This window comes from Meriones unguiculatus, chromosome 9 (assembly GCF_030254825.1).
Source record: "Meriones unguiculatus strain TT.TT164.6M chromosome 9, Bangor_MerUng_6.1, whole genome shotgun sequence".
Lineage (NCBI taxonomy): Eukaryota > Metazoa > Chordata > Mammalia > Rodentia > Muridae > Meriones > Meriones unguiculatus.
This window is the reverse complement of record NC_083357.1, coordinates 58,766,748-58,789,169: the sequence shown is the minus strand read 5'-3', so window position 1 is coordinate 58,789,169 and position 22,422 is coordinate 58,766,748. Positions and strand designations below refer to the sequence as shown.

General features: G+C 36.4%; 1 protein-coding gene and 1 non-coding gene across 2 annotated transcripts; both read right to left on the bottom strand.

The window, feature by feature from the left end:
- Positions 1-676: 676 nt before the first annotated feature.
- On the bottom strand, positions 677-781 carry LOC132656755 (U6 spliceosomal RNA). Its single transcript, XR_009594448.1, has one exon. It is a non-coding gene; the product is annotated as a U6 spliceosomal RNA (small nuclear RNA).
- Positions 782-17,199: 16,418 nt separating this feature from the next.
- On the bottom strand, positions 17,200-18,168 carry LOC110540640 (olfactory receptor 4K2-like). Its single transcript, XM_021627391.2, has one exon. The coding sequence runs from the start codon at positions 18,166-18,168 to the stop codon at positions 17,200-17,202; it is 969 nt and encodes a 322-aa protein (XP_021483066.2).
- Between the last annotated feature and the right edge of the window lie 4,254 nt (positions 18,169-22,422).

Here is a 22,422-nt window from a genome sequence, read left to right as displayed (position 1 = left end):
TTCTTCTATTATATAATAAACCTACTTTATGCTCTTTTTAAAAAAAAAAGAAATTCTGTGTTCTTAGATAGTAGTAGGATGGCTACTTCAGCTTGCTTCTTGAGTTTGTTTGCTTAGTAAACATCTTTCCAGCTCTTTACTCTGATGTAATGTCTATCTTTATTGCTGAGGTATGTTTCTTGTATGAAGCAGAAAGAGGGGTCCTGTTTTTGTGTCCATTCTGTTAACCTGTGTCTTTTTACTGGGGAGTTAATGTCATTGATGTTAAGAGATATTAATGCCCAGTTGTTGTTACTTCCTATTATTTTAATGTTGATGGTGGTAGAGTGTATGTGTGTGATTCCCCACACTTTTTTGTTTTGTTTTTCTGATGTGAGGTTATTTTTTTTTCAATGCAGTTTATTCAGGAACCTTGAACAATCTTCTGACCCTAGGGAAAGCCAGCCCACAGCTTAAATAACCTCTGGGTAGCCAACCCCAGCGTGCCACATGGGCAATGCAGATAGGTCCACATACATACATCCTCAGCCTTAGCCAAATATGAAGTTGTTTGTGACAGAGAGTGAGGTTATTTATTACCTGTTTTTTTCCTATGTGTAATTGGCCTACTTAAGTTGGGGTTTTCCTTCTAGTGTATCTGGATTTGTGGATAGATACTGTTGAAATTTGGTTTTGTAAAAATATGGAATGCTTCATGAACTTGCATGTCATCCTTGTGCATGGGCCATGCTAATCTTCTCTATATAGTTCCAATTTTAGTATGTGCTGCCAAAATGAGTACATGGATTGGCATTTTAAAGACACAGTTACAGTGCAAATTATGTGGCATCAACTTGAATGACTGTGGCTGGGTTATTCAGAAGGCAGTATATGTGTTGAATCAGTATCTAATACATGGTACATTTTCTCCCATATCAGGGCCTAAGAGGGTCCAGGAATCAAGCGTTGTATAAGGAAATAATTCCATTCACTATCACCCCTAGTGACCCTCTAGGAAAACTTTTGCTTTCTGATTCCATGATGTTGAGTTCTACCGTCCTAGATGTTTGGGTTCCCATGGGGCGGTGCTCCTACCAGGAGCCACACCAAATATTCCATTGTACTGGAAACTCAGATTCCCCCACCCCGGTGATTTTCTTAAGCCAAAAAGAAAGGAATAACAGTGTTGGGAGGTGTGGTTGACCCAGATTACCTTGAGGAAATTAAATTGCTTCTCCACAATGGAGATAAAGGTTATGTCTGGAGTGCAGGAGACATTTCTCTAGGACATGCTACCATGTTCTGCCAAACAGACCAGCAGCATATAATGATATAAAATCAGTAGCTGCCAATTCCTTAATCAAAACAAATGAACAAAAACCTCATGGCATGATGGACAAAGAACTTATGCCAATACTCCTTAAATTATTCTGCAAAAAAAAAAAAACTTATGAAACATTTAAAAAAATTTTTTATAAAGCCATCACTACCCTGATATCAAAATCACACAAAGACCCAACAAAAATTGTAGAACAATATTCCTTTATATACCTAGAAGAAAATATTCTTAATAAATACTAGCAAACTGAATTAATGAATGCAACAAAAATATTATAATAATTAAGTTAGCTTCATTACAGAAAGGCAAAGTTCATTCAACATATGTAAATCAATAAATGTAATTCAGCATATGAATGCACCAAAAGATAATAAACTTAATTCTTATATGTGTAGATCTTGTTTGACCTAGGCCATTTGTTCAAGATGTTGTCTTCAATGAATATTTTGAGATATTTGTAAAAATCAGGTGGCTTTACTGTATAAACTTACAGCTTGGAACTCTATGTCATATTAATCCATATGTCTGCTTTTGTGCTCGTACCACGTTGCTTTTATTACTATTACTCTGTATTATGACTTAAAATCAGTTGGGTAGGTGATTCCTCCAGTAGTGTTTGCCCAAGATTGCCAATCCTGTTTGACTAGAATTGCTTTGGACATTTGCAGACTTTTAATTGGCATTGCATGTCCATTTTCACACTAATAAACTTGCCATTCCATGAGCATGGCGACCCTTTCCATATTCTAGTATATTATTCACTTTTCCAGATTTTAATTATTTCACTGAGGATGTTTAAGTCCATGGTGAGGTTAATCAGAAGGTGTTAGTCTACTTTTTGTGTTTTGAGATTATTGTGACTGATTTTGTTTTTCAGTGCTATATAGGAAAACTGCTTATGTAAAATTTTTCTGCTTCTTTGTGGAAAGAGTTTATTAATTCTGGGAGTTTTCTGTCAGAGCCTTTAGGAGCTTTTCTTTATAATATTATTTCCAAATAAATGTATTTCAAATTCCTTCTTTCTCTTTTTTTCTTTCTTTGTCTTAGGTTTTTAGCTGAGACTTCAAGATCTACACTGAATAGAAGTAAAAGTAGACACCACTGTATTGATCACAGTCTTGGTGGTAATGCATTTATTCCCTTTGTTTAGCATTATGATGTGTGTGTGTGTGTGTGTGTGTATAGGCATAATTTTTTAGCTATTTTATTGAGTACTTATGTCTACCACCCTTCCTCCAATCCAATCCCTTCCAAACTGCCAACTCTAGGCAGGTGAGAAAGAAGGTTAGAGGAAAAAGGGAACTAGAAGTCTTTAGACTGCTTCCTGCTGATTAAAGTTGTTGGGTACCTAGGGGCAAGTTCAGTCTTCTTCATCAAAATATCCAGCAATCCAGCAAATCAGTAAAACAGCAATCCAGGGATGCAGCAATACAAAATGCAGAGCACAGGGTAGCAGTTGGGAAAGAGGGTGGAAGCAGCAACCACCTCAGAGCTCTCCCATTTATATTCTCTCAAGAGTTCCCAGAATTAAACTATCTGCAGCTGGCACAAATCACACCTGTGCCAGAGCTCAACACACATTATAGTCAGCTGCTGTGGAAAATCTGAAGCAGCCCCATATCCTGTACCTGCGATTAAAACAGAAACGTTCATATAACCTAACTAGATTTTTTAAGAAACCGCAATTCCCACTACAAACATTTTATATGTGTGTGCATACAAATATTTATTGTAGATATTTATATGAATAAATAGAGTGTGTTTGCCCTTTATTAAGATAGTTATATTAATTTTTAATTTTTATTTTATTAATTACAGTTTATTCATTTTGTATCCCAGCTGTAGCCCCCTCCTCTATGTCTCCCCAATCCCACCCTCCCTCCCTCTTCTTCTCCTATGCCCTTCCCCCATTCCAGTGATAAGGGAGGTCCTCCTCCCCTTCTATCTGACCCTAGTCTATCAGGTCTCATCAGGACTGGCTTCATTGTCTTCCTCTGTGGACTGGTAAGGCTACTCTTTCCATCAGGTGGAGGTGATCAAAGACCCAGACCAAGAGTTCATGTTAGAGACAGTCCCTGTTCCTAATACCAGGGAACCCTCTTGAAGACTGAGCTGCCATGACCTACATCTGTGCAGGGGTTCTAGGCTATCTCCATGCATGGTCCTTGGTTGGAGTATCAGTCTCACAAAAGAACCCTGTGCCCAGATTAACATTCCTAAATTCTCCATTGCTTTTATCAGGAAAGTTGTTGGATTTTATTAAAAGACTTTCACCGTTTATTGATGTCTGATTTCTGTCCTTGAGTTCATTTATGTGGTTAATTATATTTATTTATTTATGTATGCTTAACCATCCTTGAATATCTGGAATGAAATCAGTGTACCAATATTGGATGATAATTTTTTTATAAATTAAATTTTCAATTTTTATATTAATTACAGTTTATTCACTTTGTATCCCAGCTGTAGTTCTTTGTCTCCTACCAATTCCACCCACCCTCCCTCATCTCCTCCTATGCCCCTCTCCAATTCCACAAGGTAGAGAGGTCCTCCTTCCCTTTCATCTGACCCAGTCTCATCAGAACTGGCTGCATTGTCCTCCTCTGTGGCCTGGCAAGGCTGCTCTCCCATCTGGGGGAGGTAGTTAAAGAGCTAGCCACTGAGTTCATGTTGGAGACAGTCCCTGTTCCCCTAATTTTTATGTGTTCTTCAAGTTGTAATTTTTAAGAATTTCTAAATTTCATTTTTTCATCTATACTTTTTTAATTTTTATATTAATTACAAGTTATTTACTTTGTATCCCAGCTGTAGCCCCTCTCTCATTCCCTCCCAATCCCACTCTCCCTCCCTCATCTCCTCCCTGCCTCTCTCTAAGTCCGAAGATAGGGGAGGTCCTCTTCCCTTTCCATCTGACTCTAGTTTATCAGGTCTCATCGGGTCCTCCTCTGTGGCCTAGCAAGGCTGCTCCTTCCTTGTGGGGAGGGCTGGTCACTGAGTTCATGTCAGAGACAGTTCCTGTTCCCCTTACTAGTGTAATCCACTTGGATGCTGGACTGCCATGGGCTATGTCTAAGCAGGTGTTCTAGGTTATATCCATGCATGGTCCTTGTTTGGAGAATCAGTCTCAGAAAAGACCCCTGTGCCCAGATATATTTGGTTCTTGTGGCACTCTCATCCTCTCCATGTCTTCCTAACTCCCCCTTCTTTCATATGATTCCCTGCACTCTGCCCAAGGTTTGGTTATGAGTCTCAGCATCTGCTTTGGTACACTGCTAGGTAGAGTCTTTCAGAGGCCTTCTATAGTAGGCTCCTGTCCTGTTTCTTGTTTTCTTCTACTTCCAATGTCCAGCCCTTTTGTCTTTCTAAGTGAGGACTGATCATTTTACTCTGGAATCTCCATTTTTATCTTCTTTAGGTGTACAGATTTTAGTATGTTTATCCTATCTTTTAGGTCTAGTATCCACTTATAAGTGTGTATATACCATGGTGTCCTTTTGCTTCTGGGATACCTCACTCAGAATGATCTTTTCTAGACCCCACCATTTGCCTGCAAATTCCATGATTTCCTTGTTTTTAATTGATGAGTAGTATTCCATTGTATAAATGTACCACTGTTTCTGTATCCATTCCTCCACTGAGGGACATCTGGGTTGTTTCCAGGTTCTGGCTATTACCAATAAAGCTGCTACAAACATGGTTGAATATTATCATGGAGATTGGTGCATAATTTTACTTTTGAAGATATGTTTGGTGGCCAATGAGGTCCAAGGATACACCTTTCTCTGATTCCTTGTAGGCCTGAACACACACACACACACACACACACACACACACACTCACACTACCTTGCCTGGATTTCAAGATCTGAGTATAGGTCCTTGTGCTGCTATAGCAGGGACTTTACTCACTGAGTTATTGATCTATGTCCTATTTTTAGATTTCTGAATCAATCTCAATACGTGTCTCTGGATGCCCCAGAAATTTTTCTGTAGGACAAACTACCGTTGCACTTATAGCCCCCTTAGCCTCTGCCTCCTGTATGTTGGGATTATAGGCATGTGCCATTATGCCAAGATTATAACATTATTCTTACTGTCTGAGTTTCATAGGAAGAGATTGGTTTTTCATTGCACTAAAATCTTTTTTAAAAATTACAACTGATTTGTCTACAACATTCTTGTCCAGAACTTCTTTGTCTATTGATGTTTTGTGCCTAGTCATTGTCCACAACTCTAAATGTTCCCTTGCTCCTTTTCTCATGCTCAGAAAACATTGGTATGCTCTAAATTTGTAAAAGAATTCTCACTGCAAAACTCTCAAAGGAAAGTAAGGAATAATCATGTCTCAGTCTGAATGTAAGTTGGCTTGAAATTTTCTCTGGAAAACAAATTCCTCTTTAACTTTTTCAGATTAATCTCACACATTTTCAGAACAGGGACAGATGTAGCCAGATCCTTTTTTAGCATGTAGAATGAGTGGCCATAAATTCAATTACCAACAGAGTTTTTGTTATTTTCTTAAATTTTATCAGTATGCCTTTACTGGTTTATGTTTCTATAAGCATTATAATATCTCTGTGTATATTTAGGTAGCCATGAAAATCTCGAACTTCAAAAAGAATAAGTTATAGTTTCTTATAAAAATAAAAGAGTGAACATGACCTGTGGATCCTGACCTGGGTTACCTCAAACATTGTATTCCAACATGGTAACATTTTCATAAATTTTCCATAGTAACAAAGCCTATATACATATATAAAATATGTATATATAAACACATACATATATGGCAAACATAGCTGATATTGTGGATAATAGACTTTACATACCAGCAAAAAAGGAAAACATTCTTTAGAAATAACTATGCTGTTGGTTTTGGCCAGATTAGAAAATGGAATTCAAGCTGTAAAGCTGTATGTAATCTATACCTTATGGAACAATGGTTTAACTATAGGAACTATACCTTTAGCCAAAGAAGTATAGTTGTGGATTGGTTATTGGTAGAAAATAAATCACGTGAAGCCATTACTCCCACAGATTTTTAGGCAAAGAGCTAATGGAACTTGTAATCCTTAAATTCAGCAGTCAGAAAAAGGTTGCTTATGCTGGCAGTATAGCCCAACATGAGGTCATTAGACTGCAGAATGGAGCGGCAACAACATGCAATTTGCAACACTCCTGCATGTGTTTAATCACAATGATTAAAGATCAATTGCTGCTATTTGTGGTACCTCTAAAACTAAGACAAATTTATTTTTAGACAAGTTTAATTAAGAATCATTCTAAGAAGGGCATTGTAGTGTAGTATATATAGGTATGTGCTTAACCAAAATAAATTGACAGTCGATTCTGGTGGTATAACTCAAAATGTATAGAAAAGAAACAATTTACCATGCCTAAAAGTTGCGCAGGGGTAAGATAAAGCAGAGATGGAGGGAGTGTCCAACCAATGCCTTGTCCAACCTGAGACCTATCCCATGGGAGAGAGCCAACCCCTGACATGATTAAGGGCACTCTGCTATGTTTGCAGACCAGAGCCTAGAATGGCCATCCTCTGAGAGGCTCCACCCAGCAAGAAATTGAGACTCAGACCCAAACATTGGGAAGTGCTCAGAGAGCCATGTAGAGAGCATGGAGGACCGACCTGTAGGGAACAGGAACTCCACAAGAAGACCAGCAGAGCCAACCAACCAAGGGCCCAGGGGCTCTTGTGGAGACTGAAGCAGCAATTGAGGACCTTGCATGGACTGGACCTAGGCCCCCAACACATATGTACCCAATAAGCAGCTTGGTCTTCATGTGGGTTCCCTAGCAAAGGGAATGGGGGCTGTCTCTGACACAGACTTTGTAGCCTTATTTTTGATCACTTCTCCCTTGCAAGGATGCCTCCCCAGGCCACAGGGGAAGAAGATGTAGTAGGTTGAACCTAGTACTTTTGTTTCACTAAATGGACATGTTGTCAAGCTTCCTGTTAAATATTTATATTTATATCTATAGGTGAGAGCTGTCCTCTGTCTTAATCAAAGAGTGTTTTCTTTTCAGTGAATGGCATTTAGTCAAGAATCTCATGGATGGTTAAGGTAACACTGATAACAAGTGACTGTTAAGTACTCAGCTTGAGCACCTATGTCTCCTTCTCAAAGACAAAAGGAACTCCATGAGACAGTGAACAAAATGAACATGAGAACCCAAGAATAGGAAAAAGGACCATGAAACACTGTCATATAACACATCTCCAATTACCTGCACAGTGTCTACATAAAAATGAGCCAGCAAATATTCAGTCATAGATAAGGGAGAGGGAAGGGGTCTCATAAGACATCACTCTCTCAAGGAAGTTAATGGCACTGAAGAGGTGCTTGAGAATAGAGCATTGCCTCAGTTATGTAGCCAATTGATCAGTCACTCACACTGCAGTGGGTAGTCTCACACTAATACCCATTGAGTGGCCCTGGTTAAACACACTTTGTAATAAAGCAAAAATAAATAAATGATAGATAGATAAATAGATAGATAGATAGATAGATAGATAGATGAAGTATCAGTGATGATTGGTGATAAAATTATAAGAACTGATAAAACTGTCTACATTTATGATTGGCAGAAACTGTGTATATAACAGATTCATAAATGGTAAATATATAATTCTTTTAATCTAAGTTAACACACCTCTAGAATTTTGTTTCTGTATCTTGTGAATCTGTAATCTAGAGATTTAGAACTGAATTTGTTCCACACTTTTTCTTATATACTTTTAGCTTAAATATTGTTTAATGAATATATATGAACAGAATGCTGTAAACATTTATGGGGCATCATGTAGTTGATACAATCCATGCACCACGTAGTGTTTAAATAAGAGTAAATAGTTCTATGTCCACAAATGTTCACCATCTCTTTATGGTATAAAAATTAAAATAATTCTGGAGTTCTTTACGGTAATATATTATCATTGTTATAGTTACCCAACTTTGTAATTCATACCACAATGTTTATTTTTACTTTAGTTAATTTTTTATTGACATTTTTTAGGATAGAATACACAAGTATTTTATTTATATCATTTCCACCCTCCTTCGCTCCCTATAGGTCCTCTATTGTCCCCCACTCCCTTTTAAATTAATGCTCTCCTCTTCTTTAATTATTATTGTTTTACACACACACACACACACACACACACACACACACACACACACACACACAGTGTTGTGAGTTCATTGAGTGTTGTTTACCTGTATTTAAGAATGACCACTTGGGACTATATATGTATAAGTGGGTTAATCCTTGGAAAAGACTGATGCTCTATCTCTCATCAGCCATTGACTCTCTACAGCATTTCATTCCGGGGTGTGGCCTTGTGAGTTTTGCACCAAACATTATGAAATGCCAACTGGTTTTGTCATTATTCAGGTCTTGTCTAAACAATATTGTTTAAATTTCATGAGCATAGCTCCACTCTGCTGCTGTAAAGCAGTAACCTGGTTCTCTGGCTCTTACAATCTTTACATGCACAGCTCTTAGGTGTGTGTACTCTGAACTTTGTGTATAGTGTTATGGATGAGGTGGGGCACACGGGGCTAGCTGTTCTCTGCATTCTAACCTGTTGTAGATTTCTGTGGCTGCCGTTCTCTCTGCTGTAAAAAGATGTTTCTTTAATGAGTAGTAGGAGTTATAATTATCTGTGAGTATCAAGATATGTATTTAAAATTCAGTTAGAAATTGTGAAAGTGGTAGTCATAGATTATCCTCTGGTGTCTACGACTTCATCACACATATTAAACTAAGTTTCCAGTACCAGGGATGGATTTTTTCCTACTGAGTGGCTCTTTAGTCCCACTAGATAGCTGTTGACTGCCTCTAAGATGAAAGTGCCATAATGGTACTATTGTAGATGTCTCGGTAGAATGGTCATTATCCATAGACCTTATGACACTGTAGGACTATTGATTCTTTCTTCCTTTGGTAGTTTGTATAGCACTTTATCTTTGGATTGTCATCAGGAGGGAAGCTTCCTGGTCATTTCTCTCTGAATTACTCAAAGCCAATTGTTCAAAATATGTGGTATCTTCAGAAAAAGCATTTTACCATTAAATTTATACTAGAACTTACGGTTTCTATCTAATTATAACTAGAGTCCATTGATCAATTTTTCCTTTATCTCCCAACCATTGGATAATCATGAAGAAAATGATAAGAAAGATGTTTATTGAATCGATATAGTAATAATGACTAAGCTATAGTTTATGTATTTTCTGTAATAATATACTCTATGGAAAGAGAAGACAAGATTATACGATTGCTTCAATCTCATGAATCCTTCTCTTCTGAAATCTGATTTTAGTTCAATATTTTTTAATTAGGTCTACAAATATGAAAGAATTAATAGTCAATATATATCTTTGTATTTTTTCTCATTTGTGGATTCTAGGTTCTATATATACTATATGTATATACATATATTCATGCATATATAAAAACATACACATATATATGTATATCTAAAAACAAAAGGGAAACTAAAAGAAAGAAATGAGAGAGACAGAAAGTGCAAGAGAGAGGAACAGAAACAGGGATTTGATAGGCAAACAAGGTCAAAGTACATAAGATACTTAAATTTCTTTATGAAACTGAATAGTAAATACAATAAATATACACAAACAAACAAAAATTTCAAAGAAATTAAGAGGTATCTTTTAGAAATTGTAAAGGCGGTTGATGAGAACAATATATAGAATTTAAAATATGAATATTTTTATTAAATATCTATACTGCCAAATATATTTTTCTCTCCGATACATATCTTCTTCCAATTCTGATTTATCTTCATTCTTCAAAAACAGTTATTCTATAATAAGCCAAAGAGAAAGTTAAGGACAAGAAATGATGAGAGCTGACCTTAAATATTTGACATGTTAAGTAACTGACATGTTGAGGAAAGGCCACCTGATACATCATATGGGTGCAGGACTGTTTACTTTGTTACGTCTGTGGACGTGTGAGCTGAAGTTCAGCACTCAATTGGTTAACCAGGAACAAGCTCCATATTCATTCTTCAGATTAGAAGCCTTATTTTTCGGAAGAAATATCCACTTTGAACATTTCCTTAGAAGTACTTATTGCTACATCCTCAAATAACTTTAAAAAATTGAAATTCAAAGTCTCCATGCCCATATTTAAATTTGTTTTTAATATGCTTGTTATAAGTTGATTAAATAACAATTTATTTATTGCCAGTTATTATTTTAAATAATCATATTATATAAAATTTCAAGCATTTATACTACTATCTTTGAATGTGTGAACAAATACAATATATACACATCATATTTGAAACTTCTAATGTTTAGTTTTAGTTGGACCCTTTTTCTCCCCACTTGTTTCATCCAGCCTTGATTAGAGGGTATGTGCCTAGTTTTACTGTAACTTGTTATATAGTGCTCAGGTGATATCCCTTGGAACCTGCTCTTTTCTGAAGGGAAAAGAAGGAGAAGTGGATCTGGGAGAAAGTGAGGTAGGGAAATGGACTGGGAAGAGTGGATAGTTGAGCAAGTGTCCTTGTGACAGGATAGAGTGTCCTTTGGGTATTGAGTGTCCAGGAGTGGTATTGAGGTAGATTGTCTTCAAAATTTCTGAGAAAACACTTTATTATTTTCCAAAATAGCTGTACAAGTTTTCACACCCACCAGCAGTGGAAGACTGTCCCCCTTGCTCTACATCTTCACCAGCATGAGATGTTATTTGTGTTTTTGATTTTAGTCATTCTAATTTGCATTTCCCTGATGGCTAAGGATGTTGAACATTTCAGTAAGTGATTCTCAGCCATTAGAGATTTCTTTTTGAGACTTCTCTGTTTAGATCTGTATCCCTTTTTCTAATTGGATTTTTGTTGATGTCTGGTTTTCTGAGTTCTTTATATATTTTGGATATTAGGATATATGTTATGGTTGAGTAGCTTGGTATTCTTGTAGAGATCCTAAGAGTGGTAGAGGGGATTGCCCTGGCAACTTTGCCTACTTGTTGGACCCTTTTCCTCCTACTGGGTTGCCTTTTCCACCCTTAATGTGACGGTATATGCCTGCTTTTACTGTAGCTTGCTATGCTATGTTTGATTGATGTCCCTGGGAAGGCTACTCTTTTCTGAGAGGAATTTGAAGAAGGATAGATGTGGGGGAGAAGGAGATGGTAGGGAGTGACTTGGGAGAGGAGAGAGTGGAGAGATTACAATCATAATATATGAGAGAAGAATTAAAAAAAAGAAATAAAGGAAGGAAGGAGAGAGGGAGGGAAGGAAGGAAGGAAGGAAGGAAGGAAAGAAGGAAGAAAGAAAGGAAGGAAGGAAGGAAGGAAGACAAAGGGCTGAGAAAGAAATTAGGGAAACAACACCCTTTACAATAGCCACAAAAGACATAAAGTACCTTGGTGTAACCCTAACCAAGCAAGTCAAAGACTTGAATAAAAAAAAATTTCAAGTTTCTGAAGAAAGAATTAGAAGAATATATCACAAGATGGAAACAGATCCCATGCTCATGGCTTGGAAGGATTAACACAGTAAAAATGGTCATCTTACCAAAAACAATCTACAGATTCAATGCAATTCCCATCAAATTACCAACACAATTCTTTACAGACCTGGAAAGAAAAAATTCTCAACTTCATATGGAATAACAAGAAGCTCAGAATTTCTAAAACAATCCTCTACAATAAAAGATCTTCTGGAGGTATCTCCATCCCTGATCTTAAGCTGTACTGTAGAGCAACAATAATAAAAAAAATGCATAAAACTAGCATAGAAACAGAATGGTGGATCAATGGACCCAAACAGAAGACCCAGAAATAAACCCACACACTTATGGACACCTGATATTTGACAAAGATGTCAAAACCATACAATGGAAAAAAGATAGCATCTTCAACAAATGGTGCTGGTCCAACTGGATATCTACATGCAGAAAAATGCGAATTGATCCATACTTATCACCCTGCACAAAACTAAAGTCCAAGTGGATCAAAGACCTCAACATAAAACCAGACACACTAAACCTGTTAAAAGAAAAAGTGGGGAAGACCCTAGAACTCATTGGTACAGGAGACAACTTCCTGAACAGAACACCAACAGCACAGGCTCTAAGAACAACAATCAATAAATGGGGCCAGAGAAGAGTATGTCTGAATGCATGCGGGTTGATGCCCCAGGTCCCGCCTCTGAAAAAAAGGTATCGGACGGGTCTGATGCTCTTTGGGTGGATGACACCTAAATGAACATCAGTACAAAGTCCCAATTTATTTCTAATATCAGAGATCAGACCTCTACTCTTGCCTGATGCGTCTAAAACAAAAAGGGGGAACTGTAGAGAGCTGCATAATGCCGCGCCTGAATGATGGAGCTGGTATCCGCCTTCCACCTTCCTGATGGTGAGTGCTCTCTGTCACGAACAACTCCACATTTGGCTAAGGCCGAGGATTTGGCTTGCTTCCATGTATGTGGACCTATCTGCATTGCCCACGTAGCATGCTGAGGTTGGCTACCCAGAGGCTATTTAAAGTGGGCTGGCTTTACCCAGGGTCAGATGATTGTTCAAGGTTCCTGAATAAACTGCATTGAAAATAAATAAATAAATAAATAAATGGGGCCTCATGAAACTGAAAATCTTCTGCAAAGCAAAAGACACTGTCATCAAAGCAAAACGCCTGCTTACAAATTGGGAAAGAATCTTCACCAACCCCTTATCTGACAGAAGGCTAATATCCAGTATATATAAAGAACTAAAGAAGCTGAAAAGCAACAAACCAAGTAATCCAATTAAAACATTGGGAACAGAGCTAAACAGAGAATTCTTTTTTTTTTTTCAATGCAGTTTATTCAGGAACCTTGAACAATCATCTGACCCTGGGTAAAGCCAGCCCACTTTAAATAGCCTCTGGGTAGCCAACCCAGGCGTGCCACGTGGGTAATGCAGATAGGTCCACATACATGGAAGCAAGCCAGATCCTCAGCCTTAGCCAAATGGGAATTGTTCGTGAGAATTCTTTAAAGAAGGAATATTGAATGGCAGAGAAACACTTAAAGAAATGCTCAACGTCATTAGCCATCAGGGAAATGCAAATCAAAAGGACCTGAGATTTCACCTTACATCCATCAGAATGGCCAAGATGAAAAACTCAAGTGACAACACATGCTGGAGAGGTTGTGGGGAAAGGGGAACCCTCCTCCAGTGCTGGTGCGAATGCAAACTCTGACAACCACTCTGGAAATCAATCTGGCACTTCCTCAGACAACTAGTAATAGTGCTTCCTCAATATGCAGCCATACCACTCCTAGGCATATATCCAAAAGGGGCTCAAGTACACAATAAGGACATTTGCTCAACCTTGTTTGTAGCAGCTTTATTTGTAATAGCCAGAAGCTGGAAACAACCCAGATGCCCCTCAACTGAAGAATGGATGCAGAAATTGTGGTACATCTACACAATGGAGAATTACTCTGCAATGAAAAATAAGGAAAACATGAAATTTGCAGGTAAATGGTGGGATCTGGAAAGGATCATCCTGAGTGAGCTGTCCCAGAAGCAGAAAGACACACATGGTATATATTCACTCATATAGACATATAACATAGGATAAACCTACTAAAATCTGTACATCTAAAGAAACTAACCAAGAGAGAGGACCCTGACTAAAATACTCAATCCCCATCCTGAAATACAAAGAGGATAGACATCAGAGGAAGAAGAAAACAGGAAACAACCTAGGAACCTGCCACAGAGGGTCTCTGAAAGGCTCTGCCCTGCAGACTATCAAAGCAGATGCTGAGACTTATGGGCAACCTTTGGGCAGAGTGCGTGGAATCTTATGTAAGAAGTGGGAAATAGTAAGATCTGGAGAGGACAGGATGTCCACAAGGAGAGCAACATAACCAAAAAAATTGAACACAGGGGTCTTCCCAGAGACTCATACTCCAACCAAGTACCATGCATGGAGATAACCTAGAACTCTTGCACAGATGTAGCCCATGCCAGTTCAGTCTCCAAGTGTGTTCCATAGTAATGGGAGCAGAGACTGCCTCTGACATAAACTGATTGGCCTGCTCTTTGATCACCTCCCCCTGAGGAGGGAGCAGCCTTACCAGGCCACAGAAGAAGACAATGCAGCCACTTCTGATGTGATCTGATAAACTAAGATCAGAAGGAAGGATAAGGGGACCTCTGCTATCAGTGGACTTGGGCAGGGGTATGTGTGAAGAAGGAGGAGGGAAGCTGGGATTAGGAGCAGAGAAGGGAGGCGTTTATGGGTGGATTAAAAGTGAATAAAGTATAATTAATAAAAGTTAAAAAAGTAAACTTTTATAGAATCTTGAGATTATAAAGACAGAAAATGAAATAAAGGAAGGAGAGAGAGAGGGAAGGAAGGAAGAAAGAAAAAAAGAAAAGAAGGAAGACGAAAAGAAAGAAAACATTTAAAAAATGAAACATTGTAAAGACATGTAATACATTTTATACTTATTTTACCTTTTCATAAAAATATGTTTCAATTTAAAATAAAGTTGCAAAGTATAATACTTGTTTAGAAAAACAGAGATTACAATGTAACAGTGACGGTATAAATGAACCCGGACTAAAGTAATTGGCATGTATATAATATCAGAGAAAAATAACACATTTTTACTAATATAATACTATGTCATGCAAGTTTGAGTAGGAGTCTTCATTTCTATTTCAGTTCCTGCACTTTTGTGCATTTTTAACCCAACAGCAAAAATAACAATAGTATTACTGAGTATTTACCACTGCTAGATATATTACACACAATTTTTGTTTAATTTCAACACAAGTAGTGGTTACACACAGTTACTACAAATTTATAGATGAAAAAATTGAGGCTAAAGAGACTTTAAAGAAATTTGCTCAAAGTTGTAGAAGTTGGACAAATTTCTGGGCAGGCAATTCAGACTTCCAACAGACTGTTGTCTAATTACTGCATAGACATCTTTCTATGACAAAGAAATGTATCTTGTATTTGAACAGTCCTCCAGCAACCAAAAAGGATTTGAAGTACAATAGGTGCTCAGCAATGAATTGTTGAACTAAAAAAATGATGCTTTGGAGCCAGAGTTATCATTTTAAATAAAGATATTTTTGCATAAGAATAAAAATGAGGCAAAAGTGTACTAACTTTTTCTGTATGTTTTGCTTACCTGAGGCATCAAGAAAGTTTATATTTACTTAAGAGTAAACTGGCTCTCAAATTAAATGTGTAGCTTTAAACCTAGTTTCTTCATAAACTTCTGCACACTAATAAACTTTAGAAATTAAAAATGTCTTCGAAGTTGTTCTCACAGAAGCATCTTGCCTGAGAGACAAGGGCGTATGTTTTGTTTTTTGTTTTTGTTTTTTCCAGATTCTAATGCTCTAAGTCTCTGATGACAGCTTGCTTTATAATTCTTTTTTATATCTATTAAGTCAGGAAACAGATATTTGCGGAGTGTGTCAAAATATTAGGCATTCTAACCTAGCTTCATCACAGATTCCAGATTACAGATGTGAGCCAAAATTTTAATTATCTGTTTTAACAAACCATAGTTTTTAAAACAGCATAAAATTAGAGCATCAAGCATGGTTTTGCTAGTACTTTTCTCAGAATAAAACTACTTTTTAGAAGCACATTGATTAAAATTAAGACATAGTTGAGGTAGTTCAAAGGAAATGGAAATCACACATCTCTTTTTCATAAAATATTACCATATACATTTTAATCTACTTTTTGTAATTCTTAGAGATAAAAAGGGATAAAAAGGTAAAATGGATGTTCCAGCATCTAATTCAGTGATCCTTATTAGTCTTTACCAATGTTCTTGGCTTCATTTCATAAGTTAGCCTTAGATCAGTAAAAATTTTCTATGCCTTTGGTTCTGCAGCAGTTTAGAAAATAGATTGTCTATGTGACTTCCAAAGATCATGTTAGGTTTAAAAAAATCTACTTAAAATGATTTAATAATAAGCTGAATAGGATAGAAATGAACCATACATTTCATACATTTTAAAATTAATTTTATCTTTTCTTCCCACTAACCAACAGTATTAAAAACTATATGAAAATTAATAAAAATTGTAATAATAGTTTAACTAGTTTATTTAAGAATTTAAATATATCCTGAGTACAGCAGTTAATAGTGCTCTCATACATGCATTTTAAGCCAATGAGTCCATTATGCCTATTATTGATAGCTAAATTCTAAAACCCAGTCTATTTAAATAACACAAATTCTGTCAATTGTTTGCTCCAGCACTCGTCTGCCAGCAGCAACCTACACACTAATTCGGGATCTGTGTTGTTAAAGTTTTAGTCTATTATGTTCAAAATTGTCTTAGGATTGAAACAACTTGATCCACTTATTAGTGGATTAAAACTTATCAATGTTATTGTTATTTCACAATATCAAACTTCCCAATAAAATTTTCTGTTATGAATTAAGTCTGTTATGTGTCAAAATCCTAATTAAAGTCTTAAATTAAAGTGGACACCATAATATATCACAAGACAGCAAAAGAAGAGTGCTCTGGATTATAAAACAAGAGGATATTTCATATTGAGCTTCTTACAGAGTGTTAACCCTGTCGTGTATGTGTATAGATTTAATGGATACATGAAAAGGAATCTACTTTCAAATGTTTGGCAACATAACTCTTCTATAAAAACACATTATAGACTTCAACACAGTGTCAAATGGATACAGGATCACAAATAGCTAGCAAACCCAACACTAGTTTTAAAGCAAGTTGTTGTGTATCTCTCAACCCTGATCTCTTAGTACCATAAATTTAGACTAGATGATTTGAAAGGCAAATCCTAAGTTAAGTATCTGCTATTCTGTTAGAAAATGCAAACTTACTCTAGCCCTTTCACTGTATAATGTGGAATTATTTTCCTAAAAGTGAAATGTTGGTTACTTATTTTCTTCTTCACTGCCGTTCTTACTTCTTGATTTCTCAAAGTATAGATTAGTGGATTCAGAAAAGGGGTGCATATGGTATAGAAGACAGAGAGAACTTTGTCCATCAGAAAGTTTGTGAAAGGCCACACATAAATGAAAATGCATGGTCCAAAGAACATTAGCACAACTATGAAATGCGAAGTGCAGGTGGAAAGAGCCTTTGATGCCCCAATTGAGGAGTGGTTCCTGATAGTGACAAGCACCACAATGTAGGAAATGAGCAAAAGCAGAAAACTTACAAGAGCAATAACACCACTGGTTGAGACCATGAAGATACCAAGGACATATGTATCTATACAAGCCAGTTGGATGACCAAAGGAAGGTCACAGAAGAAACTGTCTAGTACATTTGGACCACAGAAGGGTAAATAGAGGATAAAAACTAGCTGACTCATTGTATGTAGGAAGCCTACCATCCAAGAAGTTACCACAAGTCCAACACACACTTTTTGGCTCATAATTGTTGAATAGTAGAGAGGTTTACATATGGCAATATACCTGTCAAAAGACATGGAAATCAGCAGTACAATTTCAGTTCCAGTGAAAAGATGCAAAAGGAAGATTTGAGAAATGCACCCCTCAAAAGAGATGGTCTTGTGGTGAGCAAAGAAGTCTATAATCATCTTTGGTGTTGCAAAGGAGGAGAGGCATATGTCAATGAGAGAAAGGTTGCTGAGAAGGAAGAACATAGGGGCATGGAGACGTGAGCTGGAGAGGACAGTGAACAGAATTAGGCAATTCCCAAGCATTGTCACTAAGTAGAAAACGGAAAATGCCACAAAGAAGAATATCTGAAGCTCAGGAGAATCAGTAAGTCCAAGTAACACGAATTCTGATACTCTGGAATGGTTAATCCTCTCCATCTATCTGTAGACTCTGCTCTGTAGGCATGAAAGAGACAAAATTACAGCGTTGGGAACACATAAAATTTCTACAATTACATATGAAGAACTTGTGACATCGCTTAATAATTATCTAGCTCACTGGTTACCTAGAATTCATCTGAAAATGCTCTTAGGTGTGAAACTTCTTTTTTTCTTTTCTTTTGGAGCCACGTCAACAAGTGATGCTAGGTAACCCTCAGAAGCACAGCCTCTTGGATCTATCCAGCAGGCAAGCACAGTGAGTCAGGCTGAGCACCACAGCCCCCACAGCACACCTGACTGCGCCCATGCTTCAAAAGTGCACGTTTATAGAAAGGTGTGTTAAGTTCCTGGGCTGCGCTAAACAATACGTATGCAAGAAAATAAGTGCTGACTTCTGAAAGCTTTTTTTTATGCACAAGAAGTGGAATTATTTTGAATCAGCCATTCTGACGGTGCGTTTAATTAAAAAAATTTAAAATATGATGACTTAAAAATATCACTCAATACTCTATGAGAGTGAAAAATTACTTCTACATGTTTAAGCTCAAGAAATTATTTGTAACCAAAAAATATACTTGTAAATACGTGAAAGGTAACCTTAACTTATATAGTGCTATAATTTCAAAAATGGTGTTTTTGAGAACAATATTCCTCTTTTGCTCTTCTTGTCCTGTTTATGCAGCACAAAGTTAGTGTATTAAACTGAAATGAGATGTTTAGAGCCATATTTTTAGGACTCAGATTACTTTTAAGTTATTATTTTTTTTCAATTACGCTTCTCCTAAATTTTGAAAACTTTACTTTGTGCTGTCTATCCGCTTGTCAAAAGCATGGAGCAAATGAAATACAAACGGATCTTGATCGATGAAAGCTACTGTGAGAGATGAGGTTGATTCCTCTAATTACCTAATGCACTGTAGATTCTGAACAAAGAGAATGTGACTGACTTGTTTATAAGGTGCATGAATATTAGAAAAATTTATCAAGCATAAATCAATCAAGCAAACCATAATCTAATGTTATTTCAGCTAACTTAAAATCTATATGGCACGAATATAATTTCTTTCCTCATTTTTAGTTAAACGAATATTTTACAGGTGGATCCCTTTGCTACATTAAATCATTTTAAAATTGTCACTATGTTTCTTCTTCTTGTCCTGTTTATATAATAATTAATGTCCTGTTTTTAATAATAATTCAACTATTAATACATGTGCTAATAATTTATATGAAGCTCTTAGCATAGCTCCTGGGTGACAGCCAAACACATATCCAGGACTGAAAATAAATGATTATTTTTAAAAATTTATTAGTAACAATTGGTATAACATCATGCAACAAAATGCTCTAATCTTGCGTAAATTTAGAAATTCACTAAAACACCATGCTAACAAAGTCATTAAATTTTCTTTCATACAAAATTATTTAATTTATATTTTAAGAGTTTGGCTTACACAGTTTGCTATTTCTCAAACTTCCATGACAATAACATAATTATTATGGAAACTATTCTTACAATCATCATAAATGAGGCTTTTTTTTTTTCACTTTTCATCTATAGGCACCCAACTCTAATCACTCTGCAGTAGAATACTCTTCTTTTTACTTAAAGTTAAACATACCTTTTCTTTATTTTATATCTAGTTATACTTTATACAATTAATAAACATGTGCTGACTTTTTTTTTACCAGAAGACACAATCCACAATTTGCTCTCAAGATCTTTACTATTATATCCAACTTTTAACCTACATACCAGCTATGCAGTCAGAATATGATTCACCATATCTTGAAAAGTGTGTAAGTTTTCTGAAATCATGATGGTCCTAGCAAGCATCAGTAGCCAGGAACATGAATATATATTTTCTTCTTTCTTGATTTAGAAGCCTGGAGAAGACAGTGACATTTAGGAGATCAGGGATTAGATCCTACAATCTACTTGCAGTGGGAGTTATTAAAATGCTAAAATGTCCTTTCAAAGTTGCAAAGAGAACTGTGGGAGTGCCTCTTTTATTTAAAGTGGGAGGGATTTTCATGATGAAACAGTGCTCTTTAGAGAAAACAGTACAATGAGGGCCTGCGTAGGAGAGGAAGACAAAGAACAAAATTACAGAGATAGTTCCACTTACATGCTAGTGTTCAAAGGTTGGAAACTATTCTCTAAGTCACAGGAATGTGTTTCCAAAAGATGCATGCTTGCTCTAACACCAGTGAATTGAAGTATCTGACAAGACATTAAACAATTAGCAAAGAAAAATAAATACAAAGTTGACTGTTTCTGTGAACAGGTTAAGTCTACATAAAGTATATCACAAATCTCAAAGTGTCTGTGTATAATAATTTCAATTAAACTTTTCATGTGTTTCTGTGATATATATATATATATACATATACATAAGTATGTATATATGTATGTTTATATATACATATGTGTGTGCCATATATACTTATTTGAAGCTTGTAAACTGGGTTTCCATGGGCCTTTTTTAAAATTTAAAAAAAATTAAATATATATTTATTTATATACATATTTATTTATTTTATACACATAAGTATTTTTCCTGCATGTATGTGTACCATTTGTGGACCTAGTGGCCTCAGAGACCAGAAGAGGCCATTGAATCGCCAGGAACTAGAGGTCTAGATGATTGACAGCTACCACACAGGTTCCAGAAAATGAACCCAGGTCCTCTGCAGGAACAGCAGGGGCTCTTCATTGCAGAAACATCTCTCCACTCATAATGTGGTCTTCTAAAACATCATTATTGTTAGCTATCTCTCCCCTTGTCCCCTCCTCTGCTCTACTTTTCCATTTGTCTCTGCACCAATTACTCCTCTTTTACCCCTTCATATTGAAATAATTGACCTGAGAAAGTTACAGATCACTACTTTTTTTTATTAAGAGAACAGTGAGCCCTCTAGCCAGGTGGCCAAGAGCAGACTCATACCTGGGAAAAGACTTTTTTGTTGTTGTTTGTTTGTCTTTTAGTCAGAAGGCTGCAACCATATGATGTACAGGCTGAGTTTACATGGGTCTTGTAAAACATCATAAAACATCAAAACGGACAAACAACTTGTATTCATCAGGGCCCTTCCTCAGTGAAAGGAAGGCCCCTTTGTTGTTGTAAAACAGTATGAAAGGTCTAATAACCACTTATGAGTGAGTATAAACCATGTGTGTCTTTCTGTTTCTGGGTTACCTCACTCAAGATGATCTTTTCTATTTCCCCTTGCTAGCGAACCCACTTGGAGACTGAGCTGCCTTGGCTATATCTGTGCAGGAGTTCTAGGTTATCTTCATGAATGGTCCTTGGCTATAGTATTAGCCTCAGAAAAGACCCGTGGGTCCAGATTTTTTTGGTTCTGCTGTTCTCCTTGTGGAGCACCCGTCCCCTCCGGGTCTTTCTATCTCCCCATTCTTTCATAAGATTCCCTGCACTCTGCCCAAAGTATGGCTATGAATCTCAGCATCTGCTTTAATACCCTGCTGGGTAGAGTCTTTCAGAGTCTCTCTGTGGTAGGCTCCTCTCTTGTTCCCTGTTTTCTCCCACTCCCAAAGAAGTCTATCCCATTTGCCTTTCTGAAAGAGGATTGAGCATCTTTACCCAGGGTGTTCCTACTTCCTTAACTTCTTTAGGCAGGTTCTTTTTTAACCTACTGTTTTGAACTGTTTATTAGCTCTAGGAGCTTCCATTTGGTCTTTAAGATCTCTCATGTACAGAATCAACCATCTTCACATAGAGATGTTGTAACTTCTTTTTCTGCTTATATCCATTTTTATCTCCTCTTATTGCTGTAGCTAAGAATTGAAGCACTGTACTGAATAAGAATGAGAGAGTGGGCAACCATATTATGATCCTGATAGTAGTGGTAATGATTTAGATTTTTATCCATTTAATATGATGGTGGCTATAGGTCATGTATAACCTTTATTATGATGAGATTATGTTTTCTTTATTCCTGGTCTCTCTAGATTTTTACCATAAAGGTATGTTGGATTTTTTTTCCAAAGGCTATTTTTGCATCAATTGAAATGATCATGGAATTTATCTCCTTGAGTCTTTTTATGTATGAATTTTATTGATTTCTATTAATTCCATTTATTAATTTTAACTTTATTAATTACTTTAATTAATTTTATTAATTTCTTTATTATTGTACTTCATTATCTTTAGGATGGAACCCTGAATTTAGTTTCCAACTATTTTATTGATAATTTTTTGCATACTCTTTGGCTGGAATTACAGGTAA